Raw genomic sequence first — 26,018 nt, 5'->3', positions numbered from 1 at the left:
TTTTTGGTTTTTCTCCGGTACCGGGAACCGAACTCACGACCTTGCGCTTGCCAGGCAGGCGCTTTTGCCGCTGAGCTAAATCCCCAGCCCACCACCTGCTTTTCAAAGTTGAATTCAGTCTCCAAGTTTGCTTGAATGCCCACATCCTGACATTCACTGTCTTCAATGTCTTATAGCATTGCTGAAATGACCAAAGTGAGGGAACTGCTGAGTGACAGCTGGGCTGATGGGGTCCTGACCAGCTCCCTTTGAGCTCAGGGAAAAGACATGACTGGTTCTCAGCCTGCCATGGTAGAGCTAGTTGAGTCACTTACATCTCTGCGCTATTTTGAGGTTTTCAACTCACTGCTTGTTAAGTATTTGACTTTGTGGACTAGTACTAATAAGCTCTGTGCCCAGCAAGTACTTGAAACTGAGACTTACAGTTCATGTAGCCCTATGTTCTTAGCTGCATATTTAAACAATTTATAAATTTGTTCCACTATCTTGTTTAAATACAACACAACTGATACTTCAAACATTTATTTTGTTCTTGGTATGATCTTCAAGTGAGGTGCTTATTTAGTAATTTGCACTCACAAAATAGTTTTTCTTGAGTTTTGGATAACATCTATCTCAAAACTGAAAACGAAGAAAACCTCACCAACAGAACTTTTGTAAACATAGTTTTTATTCTTGTCTTACCTTCAGTGAAAAAGCCCTCATGCCACCAGAACAAAATTGGAAATGCTGAACTCCACAGCCTGATGATTACTTCTCAAGACAACTGCTGGATTATATTGCTTTTAAAAAAATAACTATGATATATTTTTATTACTTTATTCTTCTTTAAAGCAGCAATATCTCCTCTCACATTGTCACAAAAAATCTAAAATATCTCTTAATAGTCCCAAGTGTCTTATATTTCTATTTGTTCTAAATGTTTGTTCCATTAAGAGTTTTCAGGAATAAGTGCACTTCTAAGAGAAAGTAAATTTTAAATAAAGAAAACAGCAAATAACCATGGTTGTAGCAAAACAGTCATTTTGAATGTTCTGAATTTTTAACAATTCAGACAGAATGTTTCTAGTAGTGAGAGATGACTGTGGATTAAAATCTCAATCATTAATGTACTTGTAGACCATCAAAAGACAGAAGCTATTTCTCTTACCAGTAGAGACTGATTATCTAAAGAGGTTTTCTACACTAAAACACCAAAAGTAAATATACTTCAAATATGTTAAAATTTACAGCTTTACACAAAGATATGCAGGAGTTTGAAAAACAAAAGGATGCCACTAGGGAAACAAATGAAACCCTACCATATGCCTCAGCAAAGAATACTTTTGATAGTCCACATTTGGTATTTTTCTATTAAACTAACTAGCTCATTAGATCAGCTATACATTTCATTTAGAAGTGGCTGGCTTAAAAGCAATTCTGTATTTCCAGAGAGTACAATGCTTTAATACATTTAAAGATTTAAAGCTATGGTAATAATAAGTGCATAAAAGAAAAATATAATTTGCTTTAATACAAAAATGTTTAATAAAAAAAGTCTACATTAAATCAGGAAATCAATAAATCTGAATAAACAAGCTTTCTACATAGTTAGAAAAACAAAAACAACATTTATATTAAAACTTTTAATTCAACATAGAGTCTAACTTAAAGAAAATGTCAATATGCTCAGTTAATTAGATACGGTTTTGCCATTTAAATTAAATAATTCACCTGAAATATGGGAAATGTGTAATAGAGAAAAGTAAACCTCAAAGTTAATTTACAAATCATCTGGTTAATGTGCATCATGAATCAAATCTTAGCTTCCAAGGGCAGGTACAGTCTTTCACTGCTTTTAGATAGGCACTTGAGAGATGCTTTTGATGAGAGAAATCCCTAGAGATGTGGGTCACTCCATTGACGCCAAGGAAGAATTAGACTCCAAACAAACTTTCCACAGTTTCCCTCCCCGTGCCAAAAAAATCATACCCATTTCCAACTTCTTTCTGATAATAAGGAAACTGAAACTGAAATGCTCCATTCTTACACAATCAAAAAGTAAACTTGGGTAATGCAGCTCCTTTACACTAATCTCAAGCTCTCAGTCCATCCGAATTAATGATATTTTTGGTACTAGAAGAGCTACCATACTTGAACTAGAGAATGTTGCAATTTCTTCATATCTTACATATTCACTATCACACTAGCAAAGCAGTTGTTTTAAAAGAGAAAAAAAATTTACATAAAACAGTCATTTTAAATGTGTCCAATAGCCAGGGACCTCTACTAATTAAAATTCCTCTTAAACAAGGGATGAGCTAGAGCAAGAAAATCTCCTAAAACCCCAGCAAAAGTTAAAGATTTTTTTAAAAATTAAAAGCAGTTAGGGTTAGGAGAATCAGTCCAATTGAGATAACCCCAGAGTTTTCATAGATCCTTCTAAACATGTAGCCATGTGATCCACAATAGGAAAATGAAGGTAAGCCAGTAGAGGAACACAAAGTAAGGACTCAACAAATACTGAAAAAATCAAAAGGAAGGGTACCCTGCGGTCTCACTGATACACTATTGCATTACCTAGTGCAACATTTATACAAGCTCCTGTAGCTCTGCACCATGCTCCTAGGTAATCCTCCCCCTAGGAAGACACTGCTACAAATAAACCATCATTAAAGGTTTTGATCACAGACCAATTGTAATTCTATAAATTAACTTTGAGATATAAATTAGATCATTCTTCAATAAAGTATAATTCCTCAACTAGAACTTATGAAGTCCAAATCTTGGAAAATTGTTTTAGAATTAAAATGTTGAGCAAGCAAAGATTATTTTTTAGGAAATACCCAAAGACTTTGATGCTGACATCATGCCCCCATCTCCTAATCACACCCTCGGGGATGCATGGACTTCCTTCGGTACCAACCACAGTGATCAACCACATGACAGCACTGCCTGGACAAGGAGACCTATTGAAGACCTGTCACATCTGGACACAGCATTCCCACAGGAGAGCACAATTCCACCCGGCTGGGAACATCAACTCTGTCCTGGATCTTTGGTACATTTGGAGCAGAAGAAAATAATGGCACAATAAGACAAGTACTATCAAAGGAAGATTTTTCACCCAAAGAAAGAAAAACTAACTGGGCATGATATGTAGCAACTTTCTAGAAAACCAAAGTACATAGAGTTCTTTGTTCTTACAAGTTCATTTACATGATCAGAAGTTTGACATTTAAAAAAATAGCTTAATAAAAATACACTAGGTTCTAAAAGCAGCCTTTATGGCCATTTCTCAAATTCAACTCACCATAATTGAATTAAAATAATGCCATGTCTTGTTAAAAAAAAACCAAAGTCCTCTTTTCACAAACAAAGCAATTTTACAGTTTACATAATACAGTACATCTCCCTATGACTACACAGACTATGTATATCATTAGTATTTATGAATGCAAAATAAAATGCCTTAATGGAAAGTTTTCACTCCCTACTGTGCCATTTGTGTAGTAACTTGATGATAAATTCTATTTTTAAAGAACCAGTGTACTTCTTTTTGAATTTCTTAAAAGCATTACAGAAATTGTCTTCATATATTTTCTACAGTTGTCCAAACCAATAGGCAAAGGTTCTAACACCAGCTGTGGAAGATGGCTTTTACTGATGTATCTAGACCCATAAGACTTGCAGGGAAATAGCAGTGCTGCAGTGCTGCCTACAGCGGGCCTATGCTGCCAGCTGTGCCTCTCCTGAACCAATCAGAGGAGTCCCAGTCCAAAGCCAGAGCACACACAGGCAGGATGGACCTCAATATGCAGGCAGGCAGTGCAGTCAGACAGGGATGTACATTTCTTTATTCTAGTACCTTTATATAATAAAGTTAACAAAAAATAATAAAAATATTACAAAAAAAAAAGCCAGCTGGCACTGCCAACCTCTTCCTGTAGTAGTCTGAGAAACCCTAGTCCTGTAGAATTTCCTCTGTCGTCACTGAGCACCACTGTCCTCGGGAGACTTCAGGGTCTGGAGATCTGTGCTGAGCAGGCCTGGGGTGCAGCTACCTGAGTGCTCATGGTTGTGGGCGCAGTGGATCTCAATCACAATTTCCCTGCCTTCATGTAGGTGGGGATAGAGCCACGCTGAGTCAACCCTTCAAACCTCTTGTAGGTGTAGTTGAGGAAAACCCAGTCTTTGGATTTGTAGTCTGGTTCTGTGGTATTTGGCACTAGAAAGTGAGAGAAATTAACCAAGAGCAAAATAATCTCATTAGTGTAATGACATCATTCTCGCACACTTTGAACAGCATGGGTCACATTACATAACCATCTTACCTGGCTGTAAGATATCAGACTCAGGGAAGTCATCAAAATTTGAAGTATCATCAATGCTTTTGATTTCTATAGGGATTGCTGCTGGCCTTTCCCTATAAACAAAGTATTGGGCAACCACGGTGAACTTGATTTCTCAGCACATCTTGCACATTTTTCATGTTAGTTTAGAGATATCAAAAAGGCCAAGGACATTAATTATGAATTTTAAAGTAGTTAAGTGGATTTCAAAATAGGTGTAATTTCTTACTGAAATGTTTTCGTTTACTTGAATTTTTCATATTTTTGTGCCAAGACTTTCTCACTACTTTTTAAGAGGAAAAATATAAACTAATGAAAAGTAAAACAGAAGAGATTTTGTTTAATGACTATATAAAATATAAGGGATACTGCAAGGACTGGGTCCTGTCCTTAGGACTAAGTGATTTAGGCACAGAACTGTTCCAGTAGAAGATGTATAAATCCAGCACCATTTGGGAAAATGAGGGTATAAAAGGTGAAATTTAAATGCAGAAGCCTCTAAAAACGCCTGCTATGTTAACAACAGTAAACTATAGAAATAGTTAAAAGAAGCTGCCAGTTTTTCTTTTCAATGAATATTGAGGGGATCCACTAAGTTTATTAAATTATGTAAAAGAATGTACTGCACATATTTTTACCAGTATTCCAACTTTTTTACACTTAATGTATTAATGTAATAAATGTAGTGAAAAGAACCAAAGACTTTGGATCTCTCACCGAAAAGGTTCTGGGTTCAATCACTAGTACTGCAAAAAGAAAAAAACGTAAGGAGGGGACCATACTTCTCTTCAATGAGATGATGTACATATAGCAGCAGTTAAGAGTTAGGGTTCCAAGGCTTGGTTGGGGATGTACCTCAGTGTTATGGCATGCGCAAGGTCCGGAGTCAATTTCCACCACAAAATACACACTAAAAAAGGTTCAGGACTCCGGACTCATACTGCCTGGGTCTAATACCAGCTCTTTCATTTACTTAGCTGTGGCCCTGTAGGCAAATTACAGTGGTACCACAGTTCATGAACTTGCTTCTTCCTACAATTTTGGTTGCAAACTGAGATGGACAAGAACTGCGTCAAATTCAGTGATTAGGTTCAATGTTCACCTCATGGGGAAATTTTATTTGGTTCTTGTCCAGTTCAATTTATAACCAGAACTGTGGAGAGAATTGAGTTCATGAACTGAGGCACCATTGTACTTCTCTATGCCTTAAGTTTTCTCACCTATAAAACAGTTCCTAGCTCACAGCGTTTATCGTGATGATAAGTGGAAGAATGCAAGGTGAGTACTTATAAAATGGCTGGACATACAGCCAATGATCAAAATATCAAAGCTCTTATAACAGGTGGGATCACACAGCGAGATCTACAGGAAGGTCTGCACTGAGGAAGTGACACGAGCTATTCAGAAGGAGCACCAAGGCAGGGCAGGGGCAGAGGCAAGAACCAGCCAGTGGAGAGAGGAACACCTAGCTGGAATGAATAACAAACCAAAGAACTCTGAGACATGATGTGTGCAGGCGCAGCAAGATTCCCTGCTTGCCCGTCAAGGGCTCTTAGCTCGTTCTAGGTGCAAAGGGAAGGAGAGAACAAGGCGCCGTCAGACTCATGTTTCCCAAGTGCTGTGTGAGAACACTGGACTATGTAGGCAATGTGGCCACAAACTAAAAATGATAAGCAGTTCTTAAGTGCTACTTTATTATTAGCCCAAGATGAGTCACTCTGCTGTAACCAGCAGTCTCAAAACACTGCCTTCACAGTGCAGTCAGTAGTGTTACCTCCCGTGTGTGAGCTAGCAGACTCACAGGTAAAGTAAATGCTAACGCTGGACACTCCTTTTCCTCAGCCTCTCCATTCCAATCCTAACAACATACCTTATGTGCCCCCAGTCTACACCTTCAAAAAAGGGATGGCCTTTTATTTCTTCCACTCCACTATTCCCAATTCTGTTTTCAGAATCAATACAAAATCTGCACAAGGAAAGGAAACAGAAATTACCATACGCAAGTCAGATCCATCCAGAGATACTCTAGTTTCTCTTCAGATCGTATAAATCTTTCGCCTTTTACATCCGTGCAGAGTACTCTAATCACATCATTTCAAATGCTTTAGTTTTTCAAAGCATTACAATTTTTTATCTGTTTATGAACTGTGCTCACTGTGGAAATCAAAGTCATCTCTAATTATGTTAAGGATAGTTACTGTAAATATTTTGAACCTATCTCCTAATTACTTGACCCTTTCAGGGTTACTTTTCTCACTTAACACAGAAAATTTCTCAGATATTAAATATTTTTTGATAAATTTGTTTTCTACAATTTATATCTGGAGATATTATAATTTATTTAGCAGGTTCACTATTTTTTAAAATATTTCTTAACATTTAGATGCTTTCCAGTTTTTTACAACTAAAATACTACTATAATACACAATAAATCATTATGCATATCTGATTATCTGCACAAGCAAAATTCCTACAGGCAGAATTGCTGGGTCACAGGTCACATCCACTTTAAATAGTTTCTATAACATGCTGCTAATGAACTGTCCCAATTTATATCCCTTTTAGCTGCTCACAACAGCACCAAAACACTACACTCAGTTGGGAAGCAAAGTGCAGCCTCCTGCCCAGGTTTCCATGACACAGTTCCTGCTGTAACAGGTTTATTTTCCCTTCTTCCTTTAATGAGACTGGGTTACCACATTCTAACAAAAGTGACATTTTGCATTTAACTTACATCAGTACCCCAAACAACATCAGGCCTTTTCCCTCTTTTTAACTTCTGTTTTTTCCTGCAAACTTCCTTCTCAGGAATTTACTTTTTTAAAACACCTTTCGTTATTGACTTCTTTGACTATACAGATAAGTACTTTCTTTCTCTCCTCACAAAAATGAAATGGACGAGTTAGGTACTTCCCCCCAGTTTTTTTCCGGTACCAGGAATCGGTTTTTTTCCGGTACCAGGAATCGAACTCACGACCTTGCGCTTCCCAGGCAATCCCCAGCCCCCCAGTTAGGTACTTTTGAAATCGAGATACCCTACCTTGTTCTGGCATTTAATCACTAACCTGAGAATTAAGTCCTTGGCTTTCTCAGAGATGGGTACTTCTGGAGGAAATACTAACGTTTCTTTCCAGTTCATCACTTTTCTATACGTTTCCTGAGGAGTTTCAGAGCAGAAAGGTGGATAGCCTACATATCAGAGAAAATGAAAGCTTTGTTACTGTTTGTTATTGATCAAGTTATACCTCCTAAATATATGTATGCCACAGAAACTAAGCAACCCTGCATGCTCTATTTAACAGTAAAATAATTCTACCATTTATCAATTTACAAAAAAACTGTTAATAAAGCCAATAAAACAAAGCACTGCCCTGCTCCCTGTTAGCCCCAAAGAGACACACAGGTACATGTGCATGGCAAGTCAGGTTCAACACCTCCTTTCCTGCAACGGGACCCCTGGAGAGCTTGCTGGTACGTTAGCAATAGGTTTAAAGTACCTCAGCTATTTCAGCCCATGATGTCTGTAATATGTTAAACAATGGCATTCCTGAGAAGGCGTATTTATTATGTATATAAACAGGACATACCTATTAGCATTTCATACATAATCACTCCCAGGGACCACCAGTCACACAGTTTGTTGTAACCAGTCTGCATGAAGACTTCTGGAGCAATGTAATCTGGTGTCCCAACTGTGGAATATGCCTACAAAGAAGCTGCATGTCAAACCAGTATCTTTAACATTTTTTAAACATGTGAACATCATTTACTACCGGAAAAAACAATATATAAAACAATATATATAAATATATAACAACATATAAAGAGGTTAATTTTTCATGTAATCCTTATTTTGCGTGTTTATCATGTGATAAGTATTGAGTCAGATAATATGTTAAACAATACATGATTTCTGTCCACAAGAAACTCTTCTTAAGTCATTTTTATATGAAGTCCTCTCTGCTCTCTTGGGAAACACTACTGTTGTTATACATGGTACCTGAAGGCCAAGAATCCATGCCCAAGTCTTCACTGGGAATACCCTGGACAGAGAGGTACACAATTCCCTTGCCATAGTTTTAACCAGTATTCAATTTCCCTTTCCTTTACAAGTAGGGAATAGAGCAATTCTTTTCTCAACTGTAAAACTGAAACTAAAGTGACATTTAGAAGGAGAATAAAGTTTTTCTCCTTAGTGCGTAATAAATAAATTCTATAAACACTGAAATGTTTTACAAACAGAAAGTCTGCTACTGCTTGGGCTACGAAGAGAATAAGTAATGCACAGTAATGCACAGTGTGTTTAATTGGTTTTAGAGGGTGTCAGACTATTATTTTTTAGTCTGTTTACTCCCTGAAGGAATGGTGAATTAGTGTCCCTTTTCATCACTTGGCTGAAGTGTCTAAATATTTATAAAATGTCTATCCATGTCAAGCACTGGATACAAAACTAGGAAAACTGAGTCAAGAGGTATGTCTCTAATCTTAAGAATGCTCATGGTCCTAGTTAACAATCTAAAGGGAAAGAAGAAATAGGGGACACAATTTTTATAGCTGCGAATAGACAGGAAATAGCATTGGGTTAAAAACAGTCAGTGTACTTCTACATTAAAGGAGTAACTAAGTTTATCTGTCTGAAATTTTGTATCTATTTTACTATAGCATTGCTGACATCCCAACTTCCTTTTTACTTGGTCTGCGAAGAACTTCTTAGAAACTCACCACTTCACTTATGGTTGGTACTTGTTATAGTGAGATTTATACCACAGGCACAGAAAATGAAGATCATTTCTTATAGCATATTACATAGGTATGCTCAATAAAGTACCCTAAAGTTACACCATAAGTAAAAATTGAGTTTGCTTTATAGGCAAGGTAACCATAAAGAGAAACTAAGAATATGGTATGATCTCAGAAGATGCACCATTACATGTGTGTACAACAAAGACAAGACTTTACATGTGTATAAATTTACACACTGTTACATGTGTGTGAAACAAGGAGCAAGACACTAAATCCTGTCTTAGAAAGTGGCAGACTCACCAGCTGCCTCCTGTTCTTCTTCCACGTTTCTGCTTTCCTCTTTGAGTTCATGTTCTGAAATGCTGATTTCAACAAGACAGAATGGTAACCGTAAGGGAAAAATTTACCCAAGGACAAAATCACACATACCTATCTAAAACACATGAGTAAATTTAGAGAATGGGGAAAGGGTGGGAGAGAATCTTCAGTTCTTAACAGTGCTGAACTAAACAAACTAAATTTTAATTTATTTTATTTTTGTCTTGTTTTGAGACAGGGTCTTGCTGTGCAGTTCAGGTCAGCTGTGAGCTCACTTTGCAGCCCAGGCTGGTCTCAAACTCACAACAATCCTCCTGCCTCAGCCTCCCAAGTGCTGGAATTACAGGCGTGCACCACCATGCCCGGCTACAAATTATATTTTAATAAAGAAAAAAATAGCAAACCTACAGAAGTCACTTGGTGGGTTGTGAGTGAGGTTTCTGTAGAATTCAGTTCTGTGAGCTTTCTTTAATCCCGTGCATAAACCAAAATCAGATAATTTTACATGTCCCTAAAAAAAAAATTACAGTAAAATCAGATTATTTATATATAATACATATTGTGAAATAGAAAGAATGGTTCAAATGGGAAGGAGAACTAGAGTCTCAGAGAGGAGAAAAAAGGAAGGGAAATGAGAAAAGAAGGTTAAAAATTCTTAGCTTGGAATACATAGAGGTAAAAATGTAAAATTTTAAGTATTTTAGGGGTGAAGGCTTCGAAAAATAAAAACTGCAGGGTGATAAACACAGCCACGTCCCCATGTCATTCTATTCCAGTGTCCTCTCCCACTATACCATTCCATGAAATACTGTAGTTCAGCAATAAATAATGTGAACTGCAATTATCCATTTTCAATCATAAAATCAGTTCTATTACTCTATTAAAAGAAAAAAACAACAACTGACAATTCACTAGTTTCACATGCCTTGGCATCCAATAAAAGGTTGTCTGGTTTAATATCTCGATGGATGAAACCCAACTGGTGGATTGCATCTATGGCCAGAATAGTCTCTGAAATGTAGAACTGTGTTTCCTCTTCTGTCAAGGTATCCTTCTTCATTAACAAGGTCATCATGTCACCTATGTAAAGGAAGCATCATGTTACTGAAAGTGCTCCAAGGCAGAAGAGTTTGTGCAAACCTTCATTGTGTTTGTGTAACAAATGTTTGATTTGGCATGTTATGATCCACCCAATATATCTCTAACTATCTCTGGGGCCAAATAAATATAAGTGTCACTGCATAAGCAGAAGTTTCATGACATGTGATAGCTTTAGGGTAAAAATAAGATGGAAAGACATATACCAAACTAAATCTATCCATCACTGCTCAACTAAGAGACAAAATGTAAACTTACAGATTTTGGTGTATTTTTAAAAATCAAATAAATGGCATCAAACTGTGTGATTCTGCAGTGTGCTTCATTTCATTCCATTCTGTCTGATTTTATATATATATATATATATATATATATATATATATATATAGAGAGAGAGAGAGAGAGAGAGAGAGAGAGAAAGTCTCAAGATATATATACACACGTGTGTGTGTGTGTGTATGAGAACATATGATGATGCTGAGTGTTGGTTAGGTGGTGGGGGATGCTGCGTGCGCTCTCGCGCTCTCTCTCTGCGCGCAGCATCCCCCACCACCTAATCAACACTCAACATCATCACATAGTCTCGTGTGTATATATATATCTTATGACTTTTAACTGCTGCGAAATATTTTGTACTGATGGGTAATGGTCTATATCCACTTTTCCACTCTGTCAGTGCTGCAAGGAGCATCCTCTCACAGCCTCTTGTCCCCATGTGGAGTGACTCCAGGGAACACAGCTGGACAGACAGGTGCTGGACCATAGGACATACGCTCTTCAGCCTCATGGGACATCTCTATGGTGAAAGCTAAGGTCTATCTACAAAAGGCCAGTGTCCCCCGCATCACTTAATCAATATTCAACAACCAGATTTCAAGGGGTATGAAAATCTGAGGAGTGTGAAATATCTCAATCTTCCTTTGCTATGCATTTCCCCGAATATCAATGAAGTTGAACACGGTCCATCATTTGCACTTTCTTTTTTGTAGTACTGAAGATTGAATGCAGGGGTGCTCTACCACTGAGCTACATTTCTAGCCCTTTTCATTTTTTATTTTGAGAGATTTCAGTAAGGTGCTCATGCTGGTTTTAATCTTTCAATCCTCCTGTCTCATCCTCCTGAGTAGCTGGGGTTATAGGTATGTTCCACCATGCTTGTTACCCATTAGGTTTTTGCTTTTTCGTTTATTGAATTATTTTTTTTTAACTCCATACACAGTCTAACTGGTTACAGTAAACCTAGAATGCTAGTATCTAACATATGCCATACTAATCACTCCTTTAAGATAATCTGGGCATTATTATGGAAATACACACCAAAAAACTGTCATTATGTAAAACCTCAGAGCTAGGCATATAAAAGTAAACCAAATCAACTGTTATGTTAAGTCAGTCTGTCACTGCTATAATATTTCTTTTACCTCCAGGGAGAAATTCCATGATTAGATAAAGGTTCCTCTTATCCTGAAAACTGTAAAACATCTTCACCACCCAGGCACCATCTGCTTCTACCAAAATATCTCTTTCTGCTCGAATATGTGCCACCTAGATGAATATATTTTGAAAAAAATAATTGTAACACATTACATGTTTTTCAAGCTCATTTCTTACAATCATCCATCTATAACAAGAAAGTTGGGAGTTTCACAAAAGATGTGAAACACAGGCATGTTCATATTCTCAGTAAATATGGAAAACCTCAGGAAATAGTTTACTTTAGCGTATATATGAGGCTTAAAAAGTTGAGATCAACAGGTATACTGCAGTAAGATGAAGCCTTTCAGGTAGGATAATGATCTGTGTGAGGTTGGGGATTACTCTTATTGCCGGGTGCAGTAAATGTTCTGAGAGGAGAGCATAAGATGAAGGAGTAAAACTTGGTTTTCTGGCATAAAAAACTATAACCTTTCTGGATCTGTTTCATTAAGTGAAAAATTCTAAAAATTCTAAAATTATTTCTTATTGCTTTTTGCAACATTTTTTGAGATGGTGAACAACAAACTCTGAACTTTTTGGGTTTACATCAGAAACTTGGCCTGTTTGTTTCTAAATATCTTAAAGACAGACTGGAGGGCATGTTTCCAAAAGGGATCCAAAGGCTGGCAAGGCTGACATACAGTAATATGGTACCACAACACATGCTAGTTAATTCTTGGAGTGTTTAGCATCAGAATACATGTGATAAAATACAGGTGTATTACAACTGAGTGGAGGCCAGGGATACATAGCTCAGTGGTACAGCGCCTACCTGGCAAGCGTGAGATCCTGAGTTTGAGTCCCAGTACCAAAAAAAAAAAAAAAAGCACTAGCAAAATTGAGTGGAAAAAGTTTTCTAAAATGAAATTCAGTGGTGAAAAATGCAGATTAGTTTATGTTGGAGGAAAACTCCAAAATACGAAACTGACAGAAGGCTATGTGCCCCAGAGAGATCATGCCTACACAGAAAGAGCAGGGCTTCAGATGCTGCTCAGCCTCTAGCAAACTATTCTAACTCAAGACCAGGGATGTCCAACACAAACATAATGAAAATTCTGTATGTGATTTTATTCTCAAGTAGCCACATAAAATGCAAAACAAAAACCAGGTGACATTAATTTTAATGATATCATTTATATACTTGAATATATGCAAATATTACTTCAATGTGTAATCAATATAAAAATACTGAGACACTTTATACATTTTTGGGCCTAAGTCCTCATTTGCTGTTTTCTTTGCATTTACAGCACTCCCCAGTTCAGACTGGTTACATTTCAAGAGCCCAGTGGCTCCATGTGCTGGTAGCTAGACAATACCCTACACTAACTGCTGCCTTTTGTTCTTCTTATAAAACCTTATGTAGGCTTGATCTATCGTTGCTAAGTAAGGCTCTACTTACCTCCTTTCCTCTGAGGCTACTATCTTCACCCAGGCCCTTATTGTGATAATTCCTGATTCTCTAATCCAACTCAACAGCTCAGCCTTCCATGCCTTCAGAACCTCTTTGCTCTGGAATCAGACTGTCATCAACAAAGCCCCCTGTAATCTCATCTCTGAATGCTTCCTGACCCCTTCTCCCCAAACTGAAGCCAGAGTAAAAACCACATGCACACAGCACATCTCAAATGGCACTTTCCTAACAAGTCTACTTTCTCCCATTTCAAGATATGCACTTCATACCTCTCTCCTTCAGCCTCCAACAGCCATCCCTCCCTACTCCACACAGGAATGTGGACCTTCCAATGCCTGGTCAACTCCCCTACATTTGTTCCTATTCTCTCTGCATTTCCTTTGTTTTACTAAGTGGGCTCCTGGTCATGTCTTCTAGTATATTGCCATAATTATCTTCCTTCTTTACCTTCTTCTTCTGGTTTTTAGCAGATTCTTCCTGTCACCAGTGAAATAGTTCTTGTCTTTAAAGAAACTCCTTTTGACCCTAATTTTCAATTTACCAATGTATTCTTTCTTCTGCTTCACATGAAAAATTTATCTGTAGCTACTTTCCCTACCTTTTACTTTCTGTTCTCTTTTCCACCATTCCAATTAGCCTCTTCCCGTCCAATCTATTGTAACTCTCTCCTGCCAAGATGTTCAGTCTCTGCTTTGTGAATGGCCTGTCTTCCTACTCAGTCTCAGCAGCACTACAACAGACTACTCACCTCCTTCTTTATAAACACTGTGTCTCCCATGACACATGTTCTTGTTGTTTCCCCATCTGGTAAGATCTGTTTCTGGGTCACCTCTGCCTGGTGTTCCTAGGGATTAGACCAGGCCCTCTTTTCTACCTGCATTTACCTAGTTCCCTAGGTAATTTGATCTTGTCCCATTCCTCTCTCCTGATTCTCCTCTTCTCATTACTCTTGCCCCTCCTCTTACCCTCCAACAGTCTCACAGAGCAAATCCTGCAAACTGTGCCTTCAAATCGTATTTTTTAAAGCTTTTCTTCAACTTTACTGTTGTAACCAAAGTGTAAGCCACAATTACATCCTAGCTGTAAATAGCACACTCTCTCCACTAGTCTCCCTGCTTTAACTCTTGCTTGATCTACAAAGGATTGATTCGTCTTTGTGAAACATGACCAGACATGCCACTACCCTGCTTAAACTGAACAGAATCCCTACAAAGGCGTCCCATGGCACAGAAGATGGCCTTTGAAGCCAGCAGGACCTGGCTACTGCTCACCGGTCCACAGCATCCCTCACGGCTCTTCCTTCACCTAACTCCAGCCACGATGGCCCACTTCTCCTCTTGGAGCAGGCTAAGATTACTCCTTTGTCAAGGCCTCAGGGCTCCTCAGACCTTTGTTCCACAGGATCTCTCTGTCATCCTTTCTCATCATTCAGTGTGTTATCAAACATTCCCTCCTCAGAGGAACCTGCCCTGATCTAACTGTTCCTCCAAAACCCAGATCATATGCATCATTTCACCATTTTAAAAAATTTTCTGCAAGTACTTATCCATCACAACAATTTCAATAGCTATCTGTCTATTTCTCCACTATTTCAAAAGAGCAAGGATCAGATTTGTCTTGTTAACTACTGTGTTCCCAGGATCTATATCAATACTTGGTATACTGTAAGCACTAAAAATATTAATGTCAAATAAAACAAAAGTAAAATAATGCAGTGAAAACCCACATGCGTCATAGTAAATAAAAATCAGTATCGGACGCTGCAATGACAAAGTGTAAGGAACAGAGAGCTCCCCTCTTTCTCTACACCCTCATCACTGAACCAGTCACCAGAAGTTTCCATTCAGAGTCCTACAGAGTGGCGCCCCAGACTGGAACACAGGTAAAGACGTGACATGTGACTGCTGACATTTTCAGAAATGATGACCACCCACAACACTACATCAAGTCGCGGAAACTAGACAGCCTGCGAGTATAAGGGAGTAGTGAGCAGTCACTGCTGCTCCGGAAATACGCAAAATCACTACATTCTCAGGAGACTAGTTTTGCTTATTTGGTATGTGATAAGGTTGAGGGTGCTCAGAACTGCTCTTTAATTTTACTTAAGTCAGAAAAAAAGGTACTGAAGGAAGTATTTTTTTATGAACTGAACGAGTCTCCTCAAAATACATGTGGTACAGTGCGGCTGTGACTGCACCTGGAGATGGGGCCTCTGAGAAAATAATGCAGGTTAAGAGGTGCTAAGGGTGCCATTAGTGTCCTCTGAAGTGTGAACATGGTGGTCTCTCCCCGTTCTCACCAAGGAGAAGCCACCTGCAGATCAGGGGAAGCTTCACCAGAAGCCAAGCTCCACCATAGCACTGCTCTGGAATTTCAGTCCTCAGAACCATGAGAAAAGTTTCTGTCTCTCGAGCCGCCCAACCATGAAATTCCATCAGGGCAGACTGAGCAAACTAACACACGGATTATGAATTTTGAGAAATTTCAAATATAAGAAATGAAAAACACTAAAATAGGCTACTGAAATTATTAGACTATATAGTAAGATAGATTTCTTATTTATTTGTTTGTTTTTTTGGTTTTTGGCTTTTCTCTGGTACCAGGAACTGAACTCACGACCTTGCACTTGCCAGGCAGGCACTTTGCCGCTGAGCTAAATCCCCAGCCCCTAGATTTCTTATTTAAAAATTTCAGTATATGCACTTATTCTAAAACCCAGTCACTGATGTTCTTTTTTACTGCATATGTAGAAGATTCATACCTGTTCTTTTTCAAGCATATCAGCCTTTCTCAATATCTTCATTGCATAGATATGACCCGTGTCTTTCTTCTGGACCAGCCTCACCTAGGATAAAAAAAAATGTATCTTGTAAATGTTACACAGTTTAGGCTCGACACTATGCAGTCAAGAGTGAACAGCAGGTTGCTTTAAAGAGAGCCAGAATTTACTTTTGGGATTATCTCAGGAAATGTTTTTTAATACATATTTTAAACTATCTCAAGATATATGTTCACTCACAGTCAACTGAAAAGAAGCTCACCTCTCCAAAAGCTCCTCTTCCTATAACTTTCAGAGATTCAAAGTCGTCCAAGCCAAGCCTAGTCCTCTTGAGCCGTAAGAACTCTGTTTCTTTGCGAGCATGCTGTGATCGGCGTAACTTTTTCTGTTTAAAGACAATTTAAAAGGATGATCTTATAGTCAGATAGTTTCAAAGGCACTTAAGATTATTATAGATACACATAAAAACAGGGGTATCCATTATACCAGTGCTATCATTTCTTTATGAAAGTAAGTATTAAGCACAGAAAGAACAATCCTAAGAAAACATTTTTAGCAGTTAATAAATCTTTCCTCTTGAAGTGGACTCCAATATTCCAACCTAACTAATTCATCATATATATACAGATACATATAAAACTCACTTTCATTTATATGCTAACTTAATTCACAATAAATGAATTAGTTCTTCATATATATATATATATATATATATATATATATATAAAACATTAATTCCTTCATCTCTATGCTGACTTAATTCATATACAGAAATTAAACTCTCAAAAATGCTAGTAGTATCCTGACACTGATCTTCACTCTGTCAGGAAATCTTCTTTGCTTCAACCCTAATTTCCAAGGTTGCTCTGTTACAACCTGAGACTTGTGACACCAAAAATCACACAATGGCAGTGTTTCCATAGAGACGTGTTTATGGTAGCATTTATGAGTAACTCTTAAGGTAGACTTTATTCTTATATAAATTTTAATAAACTACTAAATACTTGGCATACAGCTTCTTGAAAAGACACAGCATAAAAAAATTCGTAATTAAAATATCCAAGTCAGTAACTGCACAACTAATCCTATGAAGATCACAAAAAAAATAACTACTACTAATGAGCCACATCCCGAAATATCTGAAGATTTCACTTGGCACATGCATTTATTTCTTTATTCTAAACCTCATTTTTCCCTCTCATCAACTATTTGTTTTTGTTGTCTTTTTGTTTTTTCTCCCTGTGCTAGGGATCAAACCTAAGACCCCGCACATGCTAGGCAAGCTCTCTACCACTGAGATACAGGCCTAGCCCTTCTTATTTTTTATTTTTGGATAAGGTCACACTAAATTGCCCAGGCTGGCCTTGAACTTGTGATCCTTCTGTCTTTGCCTCCCAAGTAACTGCGATCGCAGGCATGTAATACTACATGAGCCTTCTAGTTTTCCATATACTTAATTCCTAGAGATAACAGAGGTAACTAGTGGAAGCACAGTGGGAAATACACAAATTAAACTATTACTCATCTTCAGCTAAACCTTATAAAGCTTTCAGTGGTTCGACTCAGAAGGCAAGACAAGTCAAAAGGACTCTAACAGCTCAAAAATACTGCTCCTGAAGCCAGCTCTAGGTACAACCATTGAACCGTCCTTACTACTTCTCTATTTTTAAAGTTAGATTATTAATTAGAAATATGTGCATGTGTATCATCAATACAATGTAATTCTGATACCTCTAGAAGTTAATCTGAGAGGATGAAGATTTTTTTTTTCTCTTTTTGAGACAGGGTCTTGCTATGCAGTTCACACTGGCCTTGAGCTCTCTTTGTAGCCCAGGCTGGCCTCGAACTCGCAACAATCCTCCTGTCTCAGCCTCCCAAGTGGTACAGTGCGCCACCACACCCAGCTAATCTGAGAGGATGACATCAAGAAATTATGTCTTGAAATCATAATGGAAGTTACACACCAGGCATATCAATAGTAGAAATTATGACAGTGTAAAAATAAAGGTGAGGTGTACAAATTTAAAACTTTTGCCTAATGTCCTTCTTTAACCTGATATTGATTACAAACAGTGATATTAGGGAAATTATATACAATAATGAAGATTTTTTTTTTTTTGTAAGAAGTCAGGCAATAAGGGAAACTCGCTAAAATAAAGATGTAATAATTATTGTTCTGTTTACCAAAAGCTATAGTAATCTAGTGGCTATGTACCAGTTTAAAAACAGATTGCCCTAATGATGGGATTAGGGTGGTTTCAATCTTTTAATATTAGTTTAACACAGCTATAATTACATTTATATAATTACAAAAACAAAGATTCTAACTGTGAGGACTATTTTTTGGCTTCTTTGTACAATGGAATAGCAGCATCCTTTCTGCACAGCATCCTTTCTGCACAACAGTATCTTCAGTAATTTAAAAAGTCTGAAATAATAGTAAAATAAGTCTATGAAAAGTTCATTTTAAATTTTAAGACTTATTTTAAAGGCCACTGGGTGGCACTGCAGTATCACGTCCTTTAAAGTAGTAAAGAGATGTTTACATGTTTTTAAAATAAATGTGAGAAATTTGAAAAGCTGTTGTGAATCTCTCCTTTCATGGGTTCTAAAACAGTACAGCTGGATGCAGCTGCAGAAACTTTCTACTCTGAATAACAAAGATCACCTCATTACACAGAATTATGAAAAAGGGCCTAAAATTTACAGACGAGTCATAACCCCGCCCCCCAAAAAAGTTCATTAAGTATCTCACAGGCTACATAATACCACAGGAAGAAATGCCCACACAGTTCTGGACACTGTCATTTAATAACAGGGCATCACAGAGAATGGGACACAATTTTATAGTGGAAATTACTGTAACATTATTATATTACTTCAAAAAAATCTATTCCATGACTAAGGCCAGTGTTGTAATCTAGAGCGGCTGAAAGCAAGTTGAAAGAAAATCCATGATTGATATTATGAGCACATTGATATATCTGCTCATAACCTGTACAGTTTAAGTAGTCTTGAGAGGCAATTAGCATCTTTCTTCTCCAAGGACACGACAAAATCTATGGACATGTTTTTTTTTTTTTTTTTTGGCCTATGCTGGGGGACTGAGCCCAGGGCCCTGTCTGTGTTACACAAGCATCCTACCACTGAGCCCCACCTCCATTCCTTCATGGCCATTTTTTGTAGCTTGATTTGCCTCTTTTAGTTTTCCATTAAAGTAATAGTCCATGTTTGATGAGATTTTATTGAGAAGAAAGTAGATATTTCCTTCCTTTTTCCACTCTTTTTAAATGGGCATCCCTCAAACTCTCAGTATGCAGGGTGCCCAGTTTTACGTAAGATAGTGCATATTAAAGTTGTGATATGAAAGGGTTCAGCTAATAACTTCATTTTGGAATATATGCTTCACATGGACACAGTGTATGATTTAAAGCTTTCACAATTCATTTTCATAAATTATCTCCAAATCATTTTCTATTACAGAATGAATGCTAGTTTCATTAAATAATTATACTAAAAAAAACCCCACATAAGACTGTTCCAACATACTGTATAAACTTGACAGTGTGTGACTAATGTATAGAATAACATAATCCAGGATCCAGCAAGGTCCCTAATAATAAGCATTTGTATAATTAAAGGTATTTTTAAAGGAACAATTTGCAAGTTTTATAAATAGGTATTATTGAGACTTTTTAGGGGCAAAAATCTTCTCACATTATCTACAAGTTTTTTAGAAGAATTAAAGAAAATAGCTTTACTTGCACTTAGTAATTGCTAATGCAAACCAGGGAATGAAAACAGGAAGCTACAAATTATATGCAACCTACAGATATATTTGATTTGGACTGCAATGGTTTTTAAAACATTCCAATTACTTGCCAATATTTTAAAAAGCATGTGTTCACATAAAGGCCCAAATTTCCAGCTCTTTTTTTTTTCTTCTTCTTCTGTGGTATCAGAGATTGAACCCAGGGCCTTCACCCTGAGCTATAACCCTGCACCCTTTTTAAACAGGGTCTCGATAAACTGCTACACTGCTCAGGCTAGGCTGGAACTTGTGATCCTCCTGCTTCAGCCTCCCACAGTCCTGGGATTATAGCTGTGCACCACTCTGCCCAGCCAGCTCCTCTAGGACCTTAGCACACTAGGCTGCAGTAGCCATCACCTTCAGCTTCCACCAAGAATTCTAGTTACCAGGTGACAGATCTAATTGGGTCAGACTCCTGTTTTCTTACAGTAAAGTGAAAAATGGTAGGTCTTTATTAAGACATAAACTGAGAGGATGACATATTTTAGAAAAAGAAGGTAAAAGAAGAGTATTTTGTGGTGGAAGTAAAAATCAAACATTACAAGTTGGCTATACAAACAAAATATATTTTAATCAAAAGAAGAGAACCTAAAATGCCATCACAAAACCAGCCTAACCACATCTCCCCTGATACTAAGGCTACGCTGGTATCTGCTTTGTAACATTCCAAAGCCCAATTAAAGTCTTATGTTTAAGGTTTCTATATCAATACAACTATAATTATGCAGTTACTAGTCATAACCATTACCTTTCTCACTAAAATTTACAAGGCATAAACAAAATGAGCTTTTAAAATACTGCACTGATTCCTATGTTAATTGTAAAAAATGTTAATTGTAAAAATCTAAATGTTAAAGTTTGAGTTTCTAGATTGAGTCAGGTGATTAACAAAGTAACTACTCTAGGTAAACCAAACAATATTTTTATATCTGATATGAACAGTGCAACTACAAAGACAGTACAGACCTAGGAAAAGTAAAGGGAAGACAAGAAAACAATCTTGATTTCAAATCATTTGGTGGTCTACTCTTTAAAGAAACTCCCTGCTGATCACGGGAAACTTAATTAATGTAGGTTGTGATTTCCAATACCTAAAAAGTAAACAACTTTCTTAGGAAGCTGTTCTAAATCTACCTTTTCATTGGTACTGTTAAATTACCTTGTATTTGCTTTACTGTCCCCTCTATAGCTCAATGCAATTTTTTTTAAATATATTTTTTGTGGTGCTGGGGTCAAACCCAGTGCCTTGTGCATGCAAGGCAAGCACTCTACCAGTGAGCCACATCCCCAGTCCCTCAAATGCAATTAGTCATTATTATTGTGCATGTATATATTCATTACTTCATATATACCTTTTTCTCCTGGTAACTAGGAATTGAACACAGGGCCTCACACATGCTAGATAAGTACTCTACAATAGAGCTATAACCTCAGCCCTTTTTAAAATTTTACTTTGCCATAGACTCTCACTAAATTGCCTTGGCTGGCCTTGAACTTGTGATCTTCCTACCTTAGCTTCCTAGGTAGCTGGGATTACAGGCATGCATCACCAGGCCTGGCTCTTCAATATGGCTGTTTTGTTTTGTTTCTGTAGTATTAGGGGTTGAACCCAGGTCCTTCACACTGATTCTGAGATAGGGTCTTGCTGAGTTGTTGGCTTGGCCAAGCTAGGCTCAAATTTGTGATCTTCCTGCCTCAGCCTCCCAGAGTGCTAGGATTACAGGCACACTCCATCATGCCCAGCTAAAAATCCTTTGATTTTTTTTTTTTTTAAGGTGCTGGGGATGGAACCCAGAGCCATACACATGAAGCACTCTACCACAGAGCTACATCCCCATCCCACTTACTTTCATATAATAATTACAGGTAATTACATTACCTCTTCATCTGCTAATCCTTCTTCTTCCATAGCCACTTCTAATTTCTTCTGCCTTTTCAATGGAAAAAATAATTAGAATTTTAAGTATGTATGTTCCTAACTATTCCCATTTCAGAAATATACATTTTTTAATTCAACTTAACCAGGGCCTCATTAATGCTAGGCAAGTGTGCTGCCACTGAGCTATATCCCTAGTTCAAAGCTCTACTTCTACATTACTTCACTTGCCTGCCTAGATGATTTAATGTTACTATATTTCTCAATGTCTATAACGAAAGTATGAAAAATAATGATGCTAAAAGTATACATTCGCAAAGCAGCTATCCCTGCTTGAAACCTGGTCCTAATGCTCACTAGCCAAAAGAGCTTTTATTAGTCTGTCACCTTGAGCTCAATTTTCTTGATTAAGGAACGATGTTCAATGCAACTGAGTAATTCTTTGGGAACTGGAAAGTCATACACGTATATAAAAAAGCCACTCAGAACATTTGCTTTTCTAGATATAACCACGTATTCATTATTTTAAGTGGTACCCTTGAAGTTAGTCAAGCTAAACATTTGGAGGCATGCGCGCGTGCATGTGTGCAAATTAACTAGTAACTAGAGAGAGATAGCTGTTAAATACTTTCCAAGTAAACAGTGTTTCATTTCTATTGTACTGTTTTTTCCTAAATTTAAGTCCAGGAGAAGTTTTCATATTACATTTTAGAGCATGCTAGGGTAAGACTAACACTCCTCAATTTCCCAAATGAATATAAGGTTTGAGGACCAAAACTATGACATATATATTTTGGTATTTGCTAGTTGTGATCTTTCCTAAACCATTCTTAAACTCTGTTATTTTTCTTTCCTGTAAAAAATTCCTAACAAAAGTATCTGAAGCCTGTTGTGAAAAAGCAGCCCAACCTAATCTTTCACAGCACAGGTCATTGGTACCCACACTCAACACATTGATGTCCACCTTGTGTTTAGCATTACTTTCCCAGTCTCCAATCCTCAGAATGGAATAGGCCCCCAACACCCTCATCGGAGTGATTTTCAGTCTCCTCTGCATGACAAGCCCCAAGAGCACAAGGATCATTACTCTGCAAGGGACTCTCAATCTACAAACACCTTTATTCTTTGTCAAATCTCCACTGCCCACCTCCCTTGATGCCTCCCAAACTAATACTTCATGACACTATGCTCATTCTGGGGAGAAATAACAGTAAGTTTTATCCATTTCTACCATATCTGAACAGGAACATTCATGAATTTTCTTGCACATCTTTTAAAAACTATTTTCTCTCTAAATGGTCTTACACTTTGCTCTGATTAGTGCTTTATTAGGCTTATGCATTTATCCTATTAGTTAAGACTCAAAAGTGTGTCATATGCTTTCTTCAAAGTATGCACTGTTAGAAAACACGAGCTGGTCAGACTACTCTCAGTACCAGGCTGACTTTTTAAAAATAAGAGCAGATATTTTTATTCTTACTTTCCTTTGGGAATAAAGGGCAAAACTGAATCATTTGAAAGTCTCAGGGAAAAAAAACAAAACAAAAGCCCAAAAAACTCTAGAATTCTGAGTCCACATGCCAGCTTTGAAAAAACACAGCACTTTCTTTCCTTGGTTCTCTCCTACTTTATGCTTCTATGATGACCCAATTGCTTCCAAAGATGTTAATTATATTTATGGATACGTATGGTTCTATTTCCAAATTATTTATTCAGTTTTTCAGTTTTGGTAATTTAGCCTTTCTTTTCTCCTCTGTTCTGAACTGATTTTTCCCCCTCACGCCATTCGTTCCTCTTCTCCTTATTTGCAAGTTACAAGGTATGTAATTTTATTCTTTCAGTGGTACCCTAGGAAGTAAAATTGTATCCTCATTTGCCAAAGCTCAAAGTTGATCTTTATTCCCTTTCTTTTCCTTCTTTCTCTTTTTCTTTTGTGAAGGTGGTATGGAGATTGAACCCAAGACTTTACACAGGTTACACGAGCACTCTAGCACTGAGCTATATACCCAATCCTGTTTATTCCACTTTTACAAGGATCCTTAACAACATTTTAATTCCAATTACTTCTCTCTTAGCTTTGAGTCTACTGCTGGAAAGGGTTTTAATTTTAAGGTACATGCTCATAGCTCAGCAACAAAGTACACTACTGCGTGTCAGCAGTCTTCCCTTGTGATGGGCTGGCTGACTGGGAGCTGCGGTCACTGCCACTGCCCAGGATCACCAGTGTCATACCACCTATCACCAGGCTGGAAAAGGATCAAACTTCCCAAATTTTAGTTTCTACTAGGTACCTATCACCTTTGCATGATCATAGAATTGAAAAATTTTAAGCTGAACCATCATAGGTCAGGGAGCATCTGTACAATTTTTGAGATATTTCCATGTATTTATCAATTAGATTTCTTCTTTGTTATCACCTTCCTTCTGCCTAAATTGAACTTTTTAAAACTTCTGCTGAGGCTAAACTCCTATTTTTTGGTTGCCTATGCCCCATTCTTGTCCCTCGCTTCCTTTAGGAAGTGTATTTATTTGTTTACTGTGGTTCTGGGAACTGAACTCAGAGTGTATAAGAGTACATAGCAGGTGAGTACTCTCCCACTTTGGGAACTCTAATTATAGTGATATGTGCGCTCTTCTCACTGTTCTCCATGTTTCTTAACTCCAATTATTCCCACTGTCTCTCTGAACTGGTTTTTAAGTTTTATTTTCTAGTTTACTAATTCTCTCCTCAGCTATAGTTAAGTTTGTCCAAAACTGTTTCTTTTATAGTCTTGTTTCACTAAATTCAATCACTCTCAGTTTGCCAAGGTATGACACTTCAGGGTCAGTATAGGTTTATTTCTCTCATATTTTGTATCTGGCTAGTTGCCACATTTGCCAATCTTACTCACTTGTCAGTTCTTCTCTACTGCTGTCATCAATCCTAATTTAAGTCTCTTTCCACTTGCCTGGATACACTAGCCCTTCCTGTTCCTAATGCCCCACATCTCCCAATCCCTTTTATGTATCACAATGAAAGTTCTCTTCCAGAGAAAGACTTATGATCATCTAATTCTCCTGCTTTACAAACCTCCAAGGTCTTCTAATACCGTTACAACAGTTACATTAACATAGCATCCAGGGCTCCCATGATACTGAAATTTAGCACACCTTGTGCCATAGCTAAACTGGACAGTGCCTGATCTGATGGTGATTTCTTCTCTAATATCCTTCCTCTCACTCTTTGATCGTTCTCCTTCCCTTTATGCTGTGTCAATAGTACTCTTCCTTTAGAGCCTGTTTAAATGCCACTATTATTTAAGAAGTATTCCCAGTTACTTTAGTCAAAAGCAATCTCCCCCTTCTGTATCCTTATTTTAGTGATACTCTTCACTCTTTCATATAATATTTAGGTGCATTACCTCCTTTATCATATTTTAAGTTTCACGAAGGAAAAATAACATGCTATTCTTTTTTTTTTTTTTTTACTCTTCCATTTCCAGTGCTATATATACTATGCTATGCCTGGAATAAAGGCAGCTGTCTGTAAAGCATCCTCCTAAAAAATGTATAAAGATATACTATAATTACATAGCTGAAAAAGGTTTACAACCGCAACTGATGTGATAAAAGTATGTGTTCACACAAGACTTTGGGTACCACAAGAAATTATTCTGTCAAATAAAATAACTAGGAGCATGGTTAAGAGCAGGAAACTTAAAGCAGCATGCAGGGATCACTGATAAACACATTATTAATGGAAAACACATTTACAGTCCACTCACTGCATACTACTTTAACAAAAGCTTCATCAGCCTTTCCTGTACCTGGTTTCTCTCTCTTCATGCTGTAAAATTAGGTTGCTATAAAAATTCTCCAATGTGAGCTTGGCCACAGTCACTCTTTCTCGGGTATGGTTGCTCATAGGAAAGGTTGCTGTAGTCCCTGCTGTCATGGCCATAGTAACAGAAACTGAAACAACATATTAAAAACAAATTATTCAATAGAAAAAAAATTATCCCTTATTAAAAAAATCTGCAAATGTTTACTTTCTACTAAGAAAAATTCTATCCAACAGTTAACACATTATAATACAAAGCTAATAAACAGAAAACATGCATTATTCCCAAAGCAAGAGAAATTAATTTTGTAGCAGCAAAACCAGATGTGAATTCTACTAAAGAATTACCAGG

At 37.3% G+C, this 26,018-nt stretch overlaps 1 protein-coding gene across 1 annotated transcript; it reads right to left on the bottom strand.

Annotated features, from left to right (window-relative positions):
• Positions 1–652: 652 nt before the first annotated feature.
• On the bottom strand, positions 653–25,797 carry Stk38l (serine/threonine kinase 38 like; the record flags this gene model as incomplete). The annotated part of the gene is given in 13 exon segments (XM_013519274.1): positions 653–4,207; positions 4,314–4,405; positions 6,202–6,297; positions 7,397–7,520; positions 7,919–8,036; positions 9,375–9,436; positions 9,801–9,903; positions 10,318–10,472; positions 11,912–12,035; positions 16,142–16,225; positions 16,422–16,544; positions 21,850–21,901; positions 25,653–25,797. Coding segments are annotated over 13 exon segments (1,395 nt in total). The 3' UTR covers positions 653–4,079.
• Between the last annotated feature and the right edge of the window lie 221 nt (positions 25,798–26,018).

The sequence above is a fragment of the Chinchilla lanigera genome, unplaced genomic scaffold (genome assembly GCF_000276665.1).
Source record: "Chinchilla lanigera isolate Chin_1 unplaced genomic scaffold, ChiLan1.0 scaffold00004, whole genome shotgun sequence".
In the NCBI taxonomy this organism is placed as follows: Eukaryota; Metazoa; Chordata; class Mammalia; order Rodentia; family Chinchillidae; genus Chinchilla; species Chinchilla lanigera.
Note: the sequence above shows the minus strand (reverse complement) of the source record. Positions and strands in the feature narration are given on the sequence as shown.